The sequence below is a fragment of the Macaca thibetana genome, chromosome 2 (genome assembly GCF_024542745.1).
Source record: "Macaca thibetana thibetana isolate TM-01 chromosome 2, ASM2454274v1, whole genome shotgun sequence".
In the NCBI taxonomy this organism is placed as follows: Eukaryota; Metazoa; Chordata; class Mammalia; order Primates; family Cercopithecidae; genus Macaca; species Macaca thibetana.
The window spans coordinates 32,412,934-32,430,350 of record NC_065579.1 but is presented as its reverse complement, the minus strand read 5'-3'; the positions used below and the strand labels follow the sequence as shown (position 1 = coordinate 32,430,350).

Here is a 17,417-nt window from a genome sequence, read left to right as displayed (position 1 = left end):
TTTTCTATTATTACCTGCATAAAGACCATTTTAAGAAAGGTTATTAAAGCCCTCTTCACCTGTTCCTCTCATCACCTATTTATATCCATTTGTTCTCACTTCTATTATCTAATCTTGTACATGTTTCCAATTAGCTCTTTTGTACATTTTCATCATCTTTCTATGCTCAGGATTGCTAAGTGCCAATATCTACTCTATCCCAAAGCGCCCCTCCACCAACTCCACCAACTATTTAAAGAACTGCTGATTTTGTTCTTTTCACACAGGGTATCATTTGCCCCCTTCTCCATCTGTTCAAATCTGATTCTCAATGTCCGGACCTAGTCTTCCATGATGCCTGTTCTGATCTTCCCTCCCAATGTGATCTTAATCTGTACCTTTTATCAATTCATCTCTACCTCAATTACACTTTTATTACTTTCTACTTATACCTTTCCACAATGAAATTAATTGTAAGCTCCTAAAGGACAAGATCACAATTTCTTGGTTTTCTGCCCATTCCTACTGCCAAGTATACAGCTGGCAAGCAATATTTGTTGAATAAATATATTTGAAAATCCCATATAGATAGGTTCATGTAAAGTCTAAATCAGCTTTGCTAAAAAGTCATTTTTTTTTTTTTCTAAAAAAAGAAAAAAAATTGTCAATTCAATGCTAGACAGTTTAAGGGAAAAGAAGTTTGCATGTAAAAGAGACAGACACTTGATTTATTGCATTAAAAAACTTTATTTCTTTTAAAAGGTCCAATATAAGCCAAATTAACCCCAAAATTTACAGCTACACTTTGAGATCTCCTGAACTAAATGGCACTGTTTGAGATGAGTGTCTTGTTAAAGGAGGTCATTTGCTATTACCACCATTTCACCCAAAGTAGTTCTAGAGCAGAAGCTGGTATTATAATACACATCAGATATTTCAGGTGTCATCTTTTATGCATAAGTTAAAGAAAGCAAACAGGCTTTTCTACTCTGTGTGAGGATAAGAAACACTACAGAACAGGGCCTGAATGCTTTAGATATACAAGGTGTAACCATAAAGGAAATTTCTACGGCACTGTGTTCATTCATTCAAGTAGTTCATGTACTTATTCCAACAATACCGGTGTAGTTCAAATACCATTTGAGACAGTACTTTGGGGTTTCCCTTCATTGGGTGCAGACCAAAGGAAGTGGTTAAGCTGGGGGGCAGACTCTCACAGATGGATTACAAAAGTAATGAAATAGTTTTCTTAGTGGGGTGGCATTCGCAAGAACTACCTTAATGTTTTTGGTAACAGCATCATTTACATATAAGTGATGCACGATAGAAGTTCTGGTATATGTGATAAATTAAAAACAGCTTGTCACTTTATAGCCACACCTTGGATTTCATTACATGTGGTAAATCTAATAGTGTGTCAAATGAGTCCTTCTGGAAATCACTTCAGCAGAGAAGTCAAACAGCCTGTAAAAGAGAAGACATGGCAGAATGTGCGAGATTCATCCTTCCAACATTCTCAGGGTTCTCTTGGAGGACAGACCCGGGCCCAAAGACAGAAGTTACCGGGAGGGAGGCTTCAACTCCATCTAAGGAAGACCTTTCTAACAGTTAGAGCTGCTCAACAACTGAATGGACTGCTTGGTGAGGTAGAGTCACTTGGAAGTGTTCAAGGTGGAAAGATCACCCTTGTAGAAGGGACTCCTGCATTTGTTAAGAGGTTAGAGAGTGGATGAACCTCAGGTCTCTTTCAATTCTGAGATTCTAGAAAATTCCCTCAGGGAATTCAGAAGAGAATTCCTAAAAGGAAAGAGAAAGCACACATATGTATACTTTTAGAATCTGCTTGAATTTTCTTTTTTCTTTTTTTTTTCAAAAGGTACAATAGAAAATGTAGTCCACTGCCATTAAAATGCATATTCACCTTCCTACTACTAATAATTAGGAAGGGTTCATTATGACTTCTTTATATTATAAAGAAAAGATGGGGGATTAGACTTATAATTTCTGTAAATATTTTAGAAAAAATGCTTAAAATCTAGTAGTCAATGCCCTAGAAACTTTATAGATTTGTAGATAATATGCACAGATACAAATACATTATTCATTAAATACAACTCACATCTGTGTTTTATTATACTCTAAAATATACAGGAATCTTGATGTACTGAAAGAGTGCAAGTAAATACAGTATTCAAGCAGTCACTATTTCTATGTACATGCTCATTAATTCTTCAAAAAACCCACAAAATTATCAAATAGATCAAAATACTGTTCTGTGTTTTCACACTTTATATTCAGAAAAACCAGCTGATAATTTACAATGTCATAAAGTTTCCAGTTTCACAATACAAAAAGGATAAAATGAAATTGGGTATCATTTTGTTGCAATTTATAGAACTTTACCCATACCTGTAAGACCCTCAATGTTTATGAAATCATTTTCACTGGGAAAGTGACAGTTACAGTAAAAGCAGAACCACACAAATATTTATTTAAAGCTGAAATATCAGCCTTCTCTCTCTCTCTTGCTATTTGAAAGTAGTCTTCAATTTGGCAGGCAACTGCTTCTCTCTCCAAATAGTAACAGGTTACAAACATGCTACTTTAAATATGAATAGGACCTAAGGCTTTAGTATTTTAAATCTTGCCCAATACAGAAATGCCTTCCAAGAGACTTAGTGATGTTTAATTTATGAACAACAAGGAAGTATTTTCCTTTTGATTATTCACTTTTTCAAAACTCATAGATCAGAATAAACATAAAAAATCCCCCAACCCAAGGTGGGGACACAAAAGTAACCTAAGCGACTAAGGTGTGCCATTCAAAGTAGAGAGGTTGAAGACTCCATGCCCCAGAACCACTTAGCTGCAATAGGGTGAAATAATCTACTTTTCGATTTCATGATTTTTTTTTTTTTTGGAAATTCTTTACATTTTTAAACAAAAATAGTACTATTTTAAACCCAAACCATTCAAAACAGGGCAACAGCCTGACCCCAATCCATCTCAATGTCTATGTCACAAGTATTTTCACCCGTATTGCACCCAGTCAGCTGGTTTTAAATTCTAATAGTATAAAAATTGGAAATTTGAAATATTTATGTAAAAGAAAAAAATGTAAAAATACATCTGCTTTCTCTCATGGTTTAATACAGCATTGGAAGGCTTTCAGATATTTTCTTAAAAAAAAAAAACAAACTCAACATTTAAAACCAAATCTCAGCTTCATTTCCAGAAATATTGCAGTTTGGTTTAGGTAATGTTTCATTTCATCTACTCCAGTTCCCACAAAATGGCATTTTATTAAAAAAACCTTTCAGTTATTTGGTCCTTTTGCAATTTGCTGTGCACATAATGCCTACTACCAAACTTTTATTGCCTTTAAATTTAGTTGTAATTTTATTGATAAAATTTAAATCTAGTGTCTTTATTTCTTCTGTTACAATAGTGTTGCCTGTGTAAGCAGGTTAGAGTGCACAGTGTCCCCAATTATTCCTGGCACTGCAAAACCAAATTAAACAATTCCACAAAGAACTCTGACATCAACGTGTTTTCCTCAGTCAAGTCTATTTCAAGATTCTAGAAGTTCCTTTTGTAAAACTTGCCTTTAAAACTCTTCCTCCTAATGTCATCACATCTCTTAACACTGGCTCACTGTGCGATCTTTCCTCTTAGGTTGAATTTCTACGTGAATATCAAAGTGCCTTTTTCCTGAAAAAGCACAGTTTGAAGCTTTACTGTGAGAACTCCCTCCTCCTCAGCCTCTCAGTAGGTCTCAGAATCGGAGTCGTTGAGCTCATCCACGTCAGTGTATAAGTACTCCTGTTCCCCGCCAATGTTATTGAAACTGCAATAGGAGCTAGGTTCATTCCTCATGATGGGCAAAGCTTCAAAGCTGACTGTTTTTGAGGTGTTGGTATAACGGTTAATGGCATTGAATGTCAAGGATGATAAAGGACTACTTGATGAGACAGGCATCATGGTGGCCAAAATGAGAGCCAGGCAATCAGCCACATCCTTATTGGGAGCACAGGCCAAAGCTGGGGTATAGCCTAGAATTAAAGATAAAATTTAAAAATTAAGCATCCTGAGACATATTTCAGCAAAGATAAGGAAATAAGCCTAAAGTACTTCAACTTTAGACATATTTTACATTACGTAGCTTATAATAAATTGCTGTAACCAGCATGATTTACAAGTTTCTATTAAGTAGAAAAAGAATAGCCATAGAAACCTAGGGTGGAAGGAGACGTTAGACTAGACAACAGAATAGGAAACAGGCCCTGAGAAGAACGACTTCCCCAAGATCTCACAACTTATCCGTATCCATCTGAATTCACAGAAGAAACTGGGCTAGAATAAGAAAACCACCACAGATCAGTGAATCTTCTTTCAGGATGGTAAGCAGAGATTTAATGTTAATTTGTAGTTTTATCAGTGTCAAGATAAGAAAAAATAAAAAAATTTAATTTGTAGTTATGTAAGGAAGCTTTTTGACGCTAAGAAATCTAAATGTGTATAACTTCATGGATCCGCCACAGGGCAGGTGCTCAGAAGATAGGTGTTGAACGAATGACACTTGGTTGTCAATTTAACTTTTCTCTTGGGGTCATAGTCTCTTGAAGACAAACTAAACAGATGAACTTTAAAAACTACTAAATCAAAACAAATATTTCCTTTGTAAATATTCTTTTTTAAGCAGAAGACAACTGACCTTAGTCATAAGTTACCACAAAGTGTCAACACAGCAAACCAAGGAGGAAACATTTGGTACCTCAGTTGGTACAACACTCAGTCTTGAGGATGGAGTGGGAGAAAAGTGAGAATAGTGTGATGCCAGGCTTCAATTATACCACATGGAACTTTAATAGTTTATCATAAAACATACATTTGTATAACCACCACACAGGTTAAGAAAGAGAACACTACCAGCATACCAGAAGCCTCCATATATCCTCTACCCAATCATTATACCTTTCTTCTTCCACAATGGTAACTACTATCCTGGCTTATGGGGTAGTAATTTCCTTGCTTTCAACTTGGAGTCATAAACACTATAGCTTTTTTTTTTTTTTGAGACAGAGTCTTACTCGGTCACCCAAGCTGGAGTGCAGTGGTACAAACTTGGCTCACTGCAACCTCTACCTCCCAGGTTCAAGTGATTGACCTGCCTCAGCCTCCAGAGTAGCTGGGATTACAGGTGTGTGCTACCACACCCAGCTAATTTTTTATATTTTTAGTAGAGATGGGGTTTCACTATGTCGGCCAGGCTGGTCTCAAACTTCTGGCCTCAAGTGATCTGCCTGTCTCAGCCTCCCAAATGCTGGGATTACAGATGTGAGCCACCTTACCCAGCCTACAGTTTAGTTTTGAGTTTTTAAAAAACTTAATATAAATGGAATCATATAGTATGTATTATTTCATATCTGGCTTTTTTGTGTAGCATTATGTGAGATTTATCAATATTATATGTAACTGTAGTTGGTTCATTTTCATTGTTATACAGTATTTCACTGTGCGATTATACTATGGTTTAGTTACACATTTCAACTATTGGGCATCTGGTTGCTTCCAGTCTCCCACATATTTTCATCTATGCTATATTAGCCTTGATAAAGAAAGGATTTATTTATTTATTTATTTTTTTGAGACAGGGTCTTGGTTCTGTCACCCAGGCTGGAGTGCAGTGTGATGATCATGCTCACTGCACCCTCAACCTCTGGGCTCAAGTGATCCTCCCACCTCAGTCTCCTGAGTAGCTGGGACTATAGGCACATGCCATGCCTGGCTAATTTTTAAAATTTTTTTGTAGATACAGGGTCTCGCTTTGTTGCCCAGGCTGGTCTCAAACTGCTGGCTTTAACCGATCTTCCTGCCTCTGCCTCCCAAAATGCTGTGATTACAGTAGTAAGCCACTGTGCCCAGTCACAAAAAGTAATTTTTTTCCCCCTTTGTAAAGTTCCCATTTTGTCAAGGGTCAAAGAGAACAACTGATGTCCTTCCAAGTTTGGCAGCAGTGGCTGAAGGCTGTCTGTACTTTTAATTAAATTTTATTTGTCCAAAGTAGCTAGGGGAGTGCTTCACTGCCCACGTTTCCTTCAAGGGTTCTTCTAAAGGTGCCTGCTGCTATTGTTCCTGCTGCTGGCAGGCAGAACAACCCATTACATAGGCCAGGATGCCTTGGATGATAGTGGGGCTGGGGAAAGAAGCATGTTTCATGTGTGTTTTCTAGTCAGAATATGACTAAAAATAGGCTCCTCTCCTCTGCATGGGAGTTATTTTTTGAAACGAAGTCTCGCTCTGTCACCCAGGCTAGAGTACAGTGGCGTGATCTCGGCACACTGCAACCTCTGCCTCCTGGGTTCAAGCGATTCTCCTGCCTCAGCCTCCCAAGTAGCTGGGATTACAGGTACGTGCCACCACACCTGGTTAATTTTTGTAGTTTTAGTAGAGACGGGGTTTCGCCATGTTGGCGGGGCTGGTCTCAAACTCCTGACCTCAGCTGATCCACCCGCCTTGGCCTCCCAAAGTGCTGGGATCACAGGCATGGGCCACTGTGCCCGGCCAGTTATATCTCTTAACATGCCACTCTCTTTGCTTAGAAAGTTCCTTCCCCACTTTCTCCTTATCCTTTGGATTTTGGCTTAGCAGTCACATTTTTTTGGGATGCCTTCTCTGATCCTGCAAGAAAGGATTTGAAGACCCTCTTAAGTACTCTCATAGCATTCTATGCTTATTCCAATTAAACTATTTTAAGTGCATCATTAATAGCCTGTTTACACTCATCTCCAAGGGAGTAGACTATGTCTTATTTTACACTGTATCCTCAGAAGTTAGTACGGTGCTTGGCATAATCACTCAGGCAGCAAATATTCACTCATGCAGCAAATATTCACTGAGCCTCCACTTGCTCAGGCACTATTCAGAACACTAAGAATATATCAGTGAATGCAACTGATAAAGATTTCACTGTTCTTGTGGAGCTTACATTCACTTTAGTGGGGAAGACACACAATCAACATAATAAACAATATGTTAAAAGCTTTATGTAAAAAAAGAGGAAAGAGTGAAGCAGGTTAACAAGGACTGAGAATGCCGTGGTAGGAGTATCTAGCAAGTTGTAGTACAGAGTAGTTAGAATATGCTTCATTGAGAAGATGAAAGTGGAGCTAAGATTTGAAACAGGTGACGGATTTAGTCATGGGATGTTTGGGGACAGAGTGTTCAGGCAGAGTAAACAGTCAGAATGAAGATCACAATGCATGTATAACCCTGCTGTGGAGGGGCTGGCATTGCAGAATCAAGTAGAGAAAGGAGAAGACTAGGAAACAGTATCAGAAAGGTGACGAGGTGGAAGACACATCATATAGGGCCTAGTAAAGTCATTTTAAGAACTATGAATGGGGCCAGGTGGAGCACTCTGGGAGGCCGAGGTGGGGGGATTGCTTGAGGCCAGGAGTTCAAGACCAGCCTGGACAATATAGTGAGAGTCTATCACCACAAAAAATAAATTAGCTGGGCATGGTGGTGCATACTTGTAGTGCTAGCTACTTGGGAGGCTGAGGTGAGAGGTTCTCTTGAGCCCAGGAGTTCAAGGTTACAATCAGCTATGATCTACCACTGTACTCCAGTCTGGACAACAGAGTGAGACCCTGTCTCTTTACAAAACAAAACAATACAAAACCAAACCGAACCGAAATTCAAGAGTAACATGTTCTCATATACTTTAAAAGGATCCAGGACAGGCTGGTAGCAATAAATAAAAAAGTGGGCATATTTTAAATCTACTTTAGAGGTGGAGTCAATAGTGTATGCTGATGGACTATACACTGGGTATGAGTGAGAGGAATCAAGGATGACTCTAGGGGTTTTGCCCTGAGCAATTATAAGAATAAGAATTGTCTTCAATGGAGATCATGATGTTGTGGGGAGAGTAGGTCTGGCAAGGGGAGTGGAAAAGGATCAACCATTCAGTTCTGGACTTTCTAGGTTTAAGTTGTTTATCAGATATCCACATGGATATGTCAGTTAGGCACGTGGATATACAGAGACTATGAGAAGTCTGGGTTGGAGACACAAATCTGGGAATTCTCAGCATATAGGTAGTATTTAAAACCAAAGGAATTGATGAGAGCACTAGGGAGTCAATGTAGATAGAGAAAGCAAAAAGAATGAAGGACTGAGTCCCAGAAGGAAAGGAGGGAGAAATTTTGTAAAAGAAATTAAGAAAGAATAACTAGTAATGTGGAAGGAAAACCAAGGAAGTGTGGGGTTCAAAAACCAGAGTAAACAAAATTTATCAAAGGAAACAAGTAATCAGTTATGTCAAAAGCTGATTTATCAAGTAAAATGAGAGCTAAGTAGTAGTTAACATAGTAGAAGTCATAGGTGGTTTTGATGAGAATAGTTTTGTTATGTGTAGGGGTGAGGGGAGAAGGCCTGACTACAGGGAAATTAAAAGAGAATGGAAGAATGAGGCCAGACACTGTGGCTCACACCTGCAATCCCAGCACTTTGGGAAGCTGAGGTGGGCGGATCACCTGAGGTCAGGAGTGTGAGACCAGCCTGGCCAACATGGTGAAACCCCGTCTCTACTAAAAATACAAAATTTAGCCAGGCATAGTGGCAGGTGCCTGTAATCCCAGCTACCTGGGGAGGCTGAGGCTTGAGAATTGCTTGAAACCAGGAGGCGGAGGTTGCAGTAAGCTGAGATCACGCCACTGCACTTCAGCCTGGGCAACAGAGGTAGACTCCGTCTCAAAAACAAAAAACAACACAACAATAACAACAAAAGAATGGAAGAATGAGAGGTGAATAACTGGGGACAGCAAGATAATAGTTTCGCTGCAAAGGGGAACACAGAAATATGGCAGCAGCTGGCAAGAGTAGTGAGATTTATAAATTGTTTTTTAAAGATGAGGGAACTAGTGTTTATATACTGAAGAATAATACAGGAAGAGAGCGAAAAATTGTTACCGCAGGACATAAAAGAGAACTGTCAAAGTGACATTATGAAGTAGGCAAAAGGGGACAGGATCTCGTGCATGAGTAGAAGCACTGACTTTAAATAAGAATATAGCACTTAATTAGGATCTTAATAATATTTGCTGAAAGAACAAAATCTTTGGCTACTAAAACAACAGAAAGTGGCAAGTATAAACAGTAAATACTAACTTTGCTATAACAGATGATACAGGAATTCAGAAGTACATCTGTTAGAAAACTTTTCCTATTTCTTTTGCCCTTATTCCTTTGCTGCAAACTACTATTCATTATTCACTTTAGCTCTCCTCTTTGACTAATAAAAAATATCCAAGTTTATTTCTCTTCAAATATGGATCATCAGAAGATAAAAGCTCTAGGTTAAGGGAAGACAATATAGAACCAACTTACCATTTTCATCTACTGCAAGCACACTTGCTCCTTTTCCCAAAAGTTCCTGAACCACCATTGTTAGCCCATTTCGGGCAGCAACATGCAGAGGTCTAGGGGAAAAAACATGATACATGTACACACACACCCCTGGCTGCCAAAGAGCATTTTTGTCAACTTGTGAAGACCAAGAGGTACAAACTTGAGGCACCTAGTCCTAATAACAAAGATGGGGGTAGGGAGAGCAGAACCTCTGTGCAATGCACTGTCACACCTTGTCAACGTGTAGCTCAACATCAAGCTCAGCCATAGGTCCCATCGACAGTCCCTACCTTCACCCAATCCTTTTGTTACTTTTCTTCTCAGACTCAATGTTTAAAATAATTTTACCATTGAAATTGCATTCCTCCATTGTTAAGGAATGAGGCTGGTAAAGACATAGACTATATATTAAAAACTGTGAACTGCAGTAGCATAAATTCTAATAGGTTTTGAAAACAGCTTACAAGCATCATGACTAATTTTTGGACTTTCAAGGGATCTGACTAATCCCAGAATGGGCAACAATATTCTAAGATTTTTATCTTTACTAAACCTCAAAATGGAATAGTAAAGGACAATGAGAGACACTGATGTAAGATTTCTGTCAGTCAATCTGGAGGTTGGCTGCTCACATTATTAAAAAGTCTGATTCTTTCAGAAACTTTATTTGCTTACAGACACACATAAAGCTTCTTACCTCATTTATTGTTAGTTTCAAGTAACATATTATTAGTTCATTTCCATAAAATATACAAAATAGTACTACTTTCCTTCAGAAAATTAGGTAGGTGGATTAAGAACAAAATACATTATTGTCAATGTTGTAATGAAGTCTCAGTTCAAAAGCATTTTAAATAATATGCCTTTTAGTTGTGATCATTTTAGAAATGAGTTTCGACAGTTGTAAACTATTAAAATTGCTTCTATGACTAATGAAACCTATTCCAACAGTCGTATGTTTAAAAAAATCCATTTATCATTTTTATAATTATAGGTCACAAAGTTTATACTAGATACTGACAGTACTCACGTTTGCAAGGCTGCGTTGGTTGCATTGATGAGGTTTCTATCTGTTATCTTTTCCAGTATTAACAAGGCACTAGTTTCATGACCCTACAAAAATTGTGGCAGATAAGTTATAAAAACTTGGGTACCATTCAAGGTACATTTATACACCCAACAATCTGCAACCCTAGTTCATATAATATGTACAACACCATTCATATGCCATGAATTTTCCTGGCTAATATCTTAATATTTGCCCAAACACATCTTGGGAGTGAGGGTAGGAGAAGAGGACAAAATTAAGATTAAGGAAAGAGGATAATTATACTTAGGCTTGTGTTCCAAAACTTATTTGGCTTACTGGACACTTTCATACGCCATGGTGCCTTATAAGTCAATAATTTTGTTCAAGAAATCTAATACCAGTGATCATTAGAGAGGTTTGGTCCTGAGTTCTGTTCATTTTAGTGAAGTCAAAAAACTTTTAATGCCACTGTTAACAATGAAAACATGTTCTTAAAATGTATACATACCTTGCTACAAGCCAAATGGAGGGCAGTATTTTTACTGTTATCTTGTAAAGTCAGTTCTGCACTAGCACTGCTAACCAGCATCTCTGGGAGGAAAAAGTGCATCAATTCTTATGTTTATGAACATGTTTCTTAGATTACCAATAACTCACTGTAGAGAAACGAAGATACAAAGCAAAACAGTCCCTCTCACAAAAACTTAAGTACAAGAAAAATATTGTAATATATAACATATATACTGTATCTTCATATAATTGTATGAGACAATTATATTGTTGTATAAGTCACACACTCTAACAATGGCAATTAACATTTATTTTGTGACTGTGCACTAAATTTTAAATACTGTTTTATATGCTCTGGATTTATAGTAATTTATTTAAACCTCACAACAACCCACCAAGTAGATACTGTTATTTTTCTCATTTTGTAAATGAGGGAGGCATCAGGTCATTTAGCTGGAAGATCTAGGACTCATATTGAGGCAATCCAACTCCAGAGTCAGTGTTCTTCACCACTATGTTATAGGGCCATCGTAAAGTAGACTCCTCAATCAGTAAGGGCAAACTAAAACATTGTATCGCTAAATGAAAATGTGGATTGCAAACAGGTAAAAGGTTGTAAGTCTTAGGAGTGGTAAGATAACTAGCTGAAGTCAGAAGTCTTGGGATCTAAGTTATAAATAAGTGATACACATACTTAGGAAAATACAATTTTAAAGTTTATTTACCAACTGTATTTGTTTGTCCATTTTCTGCAGCCATCATAAGAGGTGTTTTCCCTGTAGAGTCCACAGAATTGACTTGAGCATTATGGCTCAGCAGCAGCTGTAAACACTCTACATGGTCTGTGAAGGCAGCTGCATGGAGAGGAGTTCTGTGATAAAGAAAAATGGAAACGTATGACTAAATTTGAATGTTATATATGCTGGAAAAATATTCTTTAATTTGTGACATGCAGTTTTTAAGGGTTTACATATTAGGCTATAAAAGCACTGCCTGTATACAAACAAATAGGCTCAATGGAGCTCACTAATTTCTCCCATAGAAATTTGTACTTTCAATAATATAGAAGGCCTTAATTAAACTAGAACTAGTATGAAGTAAAGATTAATTACAAAATTGCTAAAATAACATTACATCATTAAAGGAAATTTTGAAAGAAATAAATCCTGACCTGAATACCACCACCTCTTACAACTGCTGGACTTTCTTCTAGCCTTTATTCCTATTTAGAAAACTTTTAACTTTGTTAACAATTATCTTTGGGAAACAAACAACTTCTAAAGAAAGGGGAAAAATTTACATTTTAAAATAGTTTAAAGGAGGAAAATTTCCTAAAATCTATAAATAGAAAAACCGTTTATAATGTAAAAATAATTGAGATCTTATAACAATTTATACTTGCAAATAAAAAAAATCAACTTTTAAATAATAATGGGTTTTCTGTAAATTCTCTCACACCAGGCCAGTAGTTAAAATTTATTTCTTATTGAAAATAAAACTTTTTTTGGGGCTAGGGCAGAGACAGGATCTCACTCTGTCATCCAGGCTGGAATGCAATAGTGCAATCACAGCTCACTGCTGCCTCAAACTCCTGGGCTCAAGTGATCCTCCTGCCTCAGCCTCCTGAATAGCTGGGATCACAGGCATGCATCATCATGTCTTTTTTTTTTTTTTGGGTGGAGATGCAGGTCTTAGTATGTTGACCAGGCTGGTCTTAAACTCCTGGCTTCAAGTTATCCTCCCACCTCGGCCTCCCAGATTGTTAGGATTATAGGCATGGGCCACTGTGCCTGGCTAAAACTATTTAATACATAGTTGAATTCCTACCTTCCTTTTGAATCTGTGGCGTTCACAATGCTGGCACCTAATGTATCAATTAACATCTCAGCAGCACCTTCGTTGTCATTTATCCTGTGTAAGGTAACATGGTGATCATTCTCACAGCAATGGTGTATTTCTTAAAACACTCAAACCAAGTCTGATTCATTCTGGCTTTACTTACACAGCACAATGCAATGGACTAAAAGCATTTCCTTCCGTTTTCTGGAAAACTTCCTGTTCTAAAAGCAGTTCTACACATGTCTCGTGACCTAAATAGGTGTAAAGAACCAGATATTAAAATTCAAAGGAGATACTGGCAAAAATCACAGATACACATAAATGTTTAAAGGAAAAATGTAAAAGTCTCTCCCCCATCCCATCTCCCAGTTCCCCTCTCTGGAATATAACCACTGGTAGCTGTTAAACCACCAGTAGTTCCAGAAAATTTCTAGGCATATACAACTGCATGCGCATACATACATACAGTTGGCTCTCTGTATCCATGGGTTCTGCATCCATCAATTCAACCAAACCCAAATTAAAAATACTTGGGGGGAAAAAAAAACAGAGCAGACTTTTTTTTCTTGTCATATACCCTAAATATAGCATAGCAATTATTTACACACCATTTACATTACATTGGCTATTATAAGTAATCCAGAGATGACTTAAAGTATAGCAGAGAATGTGCACAGGTTATATGCAAATACTATCCCATTTTCTATGAGGGACTTGAGCACCTGTTGGTTTTGGTATTCATAAGGGGTCCTGGAAACCAATCCTCAACAGCAAATGACAGATGACTGTGCTATTTATTTTTTTAATGGCAATGGGATGTTTAATTCCGCAACTTGCTTTTTACTTAGTATTAACTACACATATCCTTCCATAATAGCATATATAGAAGTATTATTATTATTTTAGACGGAGTCTCGCTCTTTCATCCAGTCTGGAGCGGAGGGGCGCGATCTCGGCTCACTGCAACCTCTGCCTCCCAGCTTCAAGTGATTCTCCTGTCACAGCCTCCTGGGTAGCTGGGACTACAGGCGCCCACCACCATGCCCAGCTAACGTTTTTCGTATTTTTAGTAGAGACGGGGTTTCACCATGTTGGTCAGGCTGATCTCGAACTCCTGACCTCAGGTGATCCACCCGCCTCCATCTCCCAAAGTGCCTGGATTACAGGCGTGAGCCACCGTGCCCGGCTAAAATCTTATTCTTTAGTGTTCTGAAGAGCTTCACAGTATCCAAGTGTATGATAAATTATTTAATCTAATTATGGATTTTAAAGTGATTGTTAGTTTAAAAAAATTCTTCATGATATTATCAACAATGCTGTAATGAAACATTCTGGCATTTTTAAATTTTACTAAAACAATTTTTTGAGACAGGGTCCTGCTCTGTTGCCCAAGTTGAAGTGCAGTGGCATGATCATGGCTCACTGCAGCCTCAACCTCCTGGGCTCAAGTGATCCTCCCACCTCAGCCTCCTGAGTGGCTAAGACAACAGGTGCAAGGCTACCACATCTGGCTAATTTTTTGATATTTTGTAGAGATGAAGTTTTGCCATGCTACTTAGGCTGGTCTTGAATCCCTGAGCTCAAGTGATTTGCCTGCCTCAGCCTCCTAAAATGCTGGGATTACAGGCATGAGCCACCATGCCCAACATTTTGTTTTTATTTTAGGAAGTATTTTTGTAGGACAATTTCCTACCAAAGTGATATTGCTGTGGTAAAGGACAAGTATCCAGTCCTTGGTATTCTTGGAGGATGGGGTCCAGGACTCCTCACTGACAGCAAAAATCCATAGTCCCTTATACAGTTCCCTTGTACAAAATGGTTTATTTGTGTATAACCTATGCACATCTTCTCATATACTTTAAGTCATCTCTAGATTACTTACAACTTAATTCCATGTAAATGCTATATAAATAGTTGTTATACTGTATTGTTTAGGGAATAATGACAAAAAAATCTGTACATGTTCAGCCTAACTATATTTCTGATCGACATTCAGCTGAATTCACGGATGGCGAACCCATGGATATGGAGGGCTGACTGTACTGATTATTGATCAATATCTGCTCCATAGTTTTTAACAGTAACTTGAAAAACAGAAAAATCCAAACTTCAAATTTTCTAACCCTAATTCCAGAGCCAGGGTTTTAATTTAATACCCTAATTACTATAACTAAAATGTTGCTTACTTCATGAGTTATTTGGGATCTACTTTAGGAATAAATTAGATTCTTATGTGGCCTCTTTATATATTTTCATGGTTTAATATTTACCTACCAAAGTCTTGTTATATTTTCCTTTCTTTTTAAATTACTCAAACTTAATCAGCTTAAACTTTATCCTATAATTGTGGAAAAGTAATTTTCAGAAAAACCTGTAATTGTGTTCCATCTTTCGTCAGTTCTTTTCTCTAATCTAGTAGTTTTCAAGTGGATTTTGCCCATCAGGAGATATTGTGCGTGGCAATGCCTACAGACAGTTTTGTTTATCACAACTGAAGGTGGGACAGTGCAACTGGCATTTAGTGGGTAAAAACCAATGATGCTGCTAAACATCTTGCAATGCACTGGAGAGTCCCTTGCAACAATCATCTGGCCCAAAACGTCACAGTGCTGAGGTTGAGAAACTGCTTTAATTCCATTGTGCTGAATGTTAACTCATTACTAAGATACAGCAATGGAAAGTTGTCCATTGTTGACTTAAGAGCCTCCCATTCTCCAGGTATATGGGTGCTTAAGGTGTGGCCTGGGGAAAACCCTGGGGTGATGCAAAAAAGATGTGAATAAAAACACAGATGAGAACCCAACTATTCTCTTAAATTAGCTATAAAGAGATGTACTACTCTTCTCACTAAAAAGAAAATACTTTTGGAAAATAGTTTTCATAAAAAAGATTATGTTAACATGTAATAGACATTATTTTTAAATAAATCAATAAGTATTTAAAATTTCCCAGTTCCAATTTCTAATACAGTCAGTATCAATCCATAGTTGCTGAGACCAAAGGGTTTGAGAACCACTCACTCTCTGAGTACAGACTGAGAAAAGGGAACAGTGGGTCCCCTTGGTCACCTCCAGAAATCATTACTGGGTGATATTAAGCAGACAATCTCGTAACTTTCTATCATCATTTATGAAAGACAGATAGGATGGTAAACTGGGTCCTCCTGAGTTTCAGAGGCTATTCTGAGGATGTTCAGAGCTTCATAAAAATGAACACATTTTTTAAAGGAATAAATAAGTATTCTTAAGTTCTGTGACTGAATGACTATACAAACCGAAATTGTGAACTTTTAGTATCTACAGCCAGTTTTTTCTAAAACTTGGCCATCATTTCAATTTTGAGAGAAAGGTTGTTTTCTGTTCTGTTGGAGTGCTTCCAATTTTCTTTACAGCTGTACAATAATTACTAAAGTAAAACCATTTTACATATTCTACTTTCAGGATGCCAAATTATAAAATGGGATTTTGGCTATAAATATGGTATTAATTTTAGACTGTCTATATAGTCGCTTACTGCATATAGCCAACACACATTTAATTCCTTCCAGCTCAAATTCAGCATCACCACAATTTTGCTACAGGCTGAAAATCAGACACATTTGTTATGATCTTTAAATGGCAACCACGCATGCAGTTCTTGCAAAATTCTGTCTCTTGTACAAAACGTGCTTAGAGTCTAAATTTAGTAGTGATAGAGTAGGAACTCACTTTAGGGAAACTGTTATACATATAGATCTGATAAGAAACATTGTAATAGAAAGCAACTCTCCAAAGGACAGTTACAGCCGTACATTTACAACTAAATGCTCTTCCTGAGGAAAAATACCTCACTGTGATTTTTCCAATGGTTCATCTTCAGGGATATATTTTTTAAAAAACCAAGAAATAAGTCTTTGCTTCTAAACAGTTTTATCTCACTGACTTTTTTACAGAAACACAACTCACATTTGTATATATTTTCCCACTATATTAGTTATTTTGGGTTTTCCTTATACTTGTAAAATGTCAAGTCACATTACAGAAACAAATCAAGTATCAATGCAAAATACTTCTTTGTACTAGTATGAGTACTAGTCTCTGGCCACTTCACTACACTCATTTCTACCTGCCTTAGCGAGTAGAAATGGGAAAAAGAGAAGTTAAACCCCAAAGGTTTTATAGTTTCAAAACTGTTTTGTTCAAGGATTTAAGGTAGTAAAAAACAAAGAGACTAAACTAAGCTTGTTGAATGAGCAATATATTTAACTATTCAAGTTTTTATGATACTATCAGTACTCAGCTGAAGGATAACCAACAGTAATCATAGGACAAACCTCAAGAACCCAACATGTTCTCACAGCAAAAGAATGCAACTCCCAACTATGGCATAAGGACTAATATGAAAATCAAAATATTGTATCTCAGAAATACTTGTGAAAACATTTAATGACGTTATAATTTTACAAGATTCAGCTTTTTCCTCTTTTGCTTTAACTTGATAACTTTGTCAAAACAGCTCCCAGTGAAAGAACTATGAAACAGCGTATTACAGAAAGATAGCAAATCTCAACTTCCTGGTAAGGCAGTCTGATTTTACAACAGACATTATACTTATTTATTTTAGTAAGTGGATATTTATATAAAGAGACAATTTATATTTTCTCTTC

The 17,417-nt window shown here is 37.2% G+C and overlaps 1 protein-coding gene across 12 annotated transcripts in view; it reads right to left on the bottom strand.

Moving 5' to 3' along the window:
* Positions 1–706: 706 nt before the first annotated feature.
* Positions 707–17,417, bottom strand: part of ANKRD28 (ankyrin repeat domain 28) — a 189,975-nt gene continuing 173,264 nt past the window's right edge. For 11 of the 12 annotated variants that reach the window (XM_050777511.1, XM_050777502.1, XM_050777533.1 and 8 more), the window contains 7 exons: positions 12,936–13,023; positions 12,761–12,844; positions 11,659–11,804; positions 10,932–11,014; positions 10,424–10,506; positions 9,373–9,464; positions 707–4,031 (listed from right to left, as the gene is read on the bottom strand). In XM_050777511.1, coding sequence (XP_050633468.1) covers positions 3,745–4,031; positions 9,373–9,464; positions 10,424–10,506; positions 10,932–11,014; positions 11,659–11,804; positions 12,761–12,844; positions 12,936–13,023 — 863 coding nt within the window. In that variant the 3' untranslated portion in view covers positions 707–3,744. The remainder of the gene's footprint in view (positions 4,032–9,372; positions 9,465–10,423; positions 10,507–10,931; positions 11,015–11,658; positions 11,805–12,760; positions 12,845–12,935; positions 13,024–17,417) is intronic. The other variant, XR_007722763.1, reaches the window with a different exon arrangement.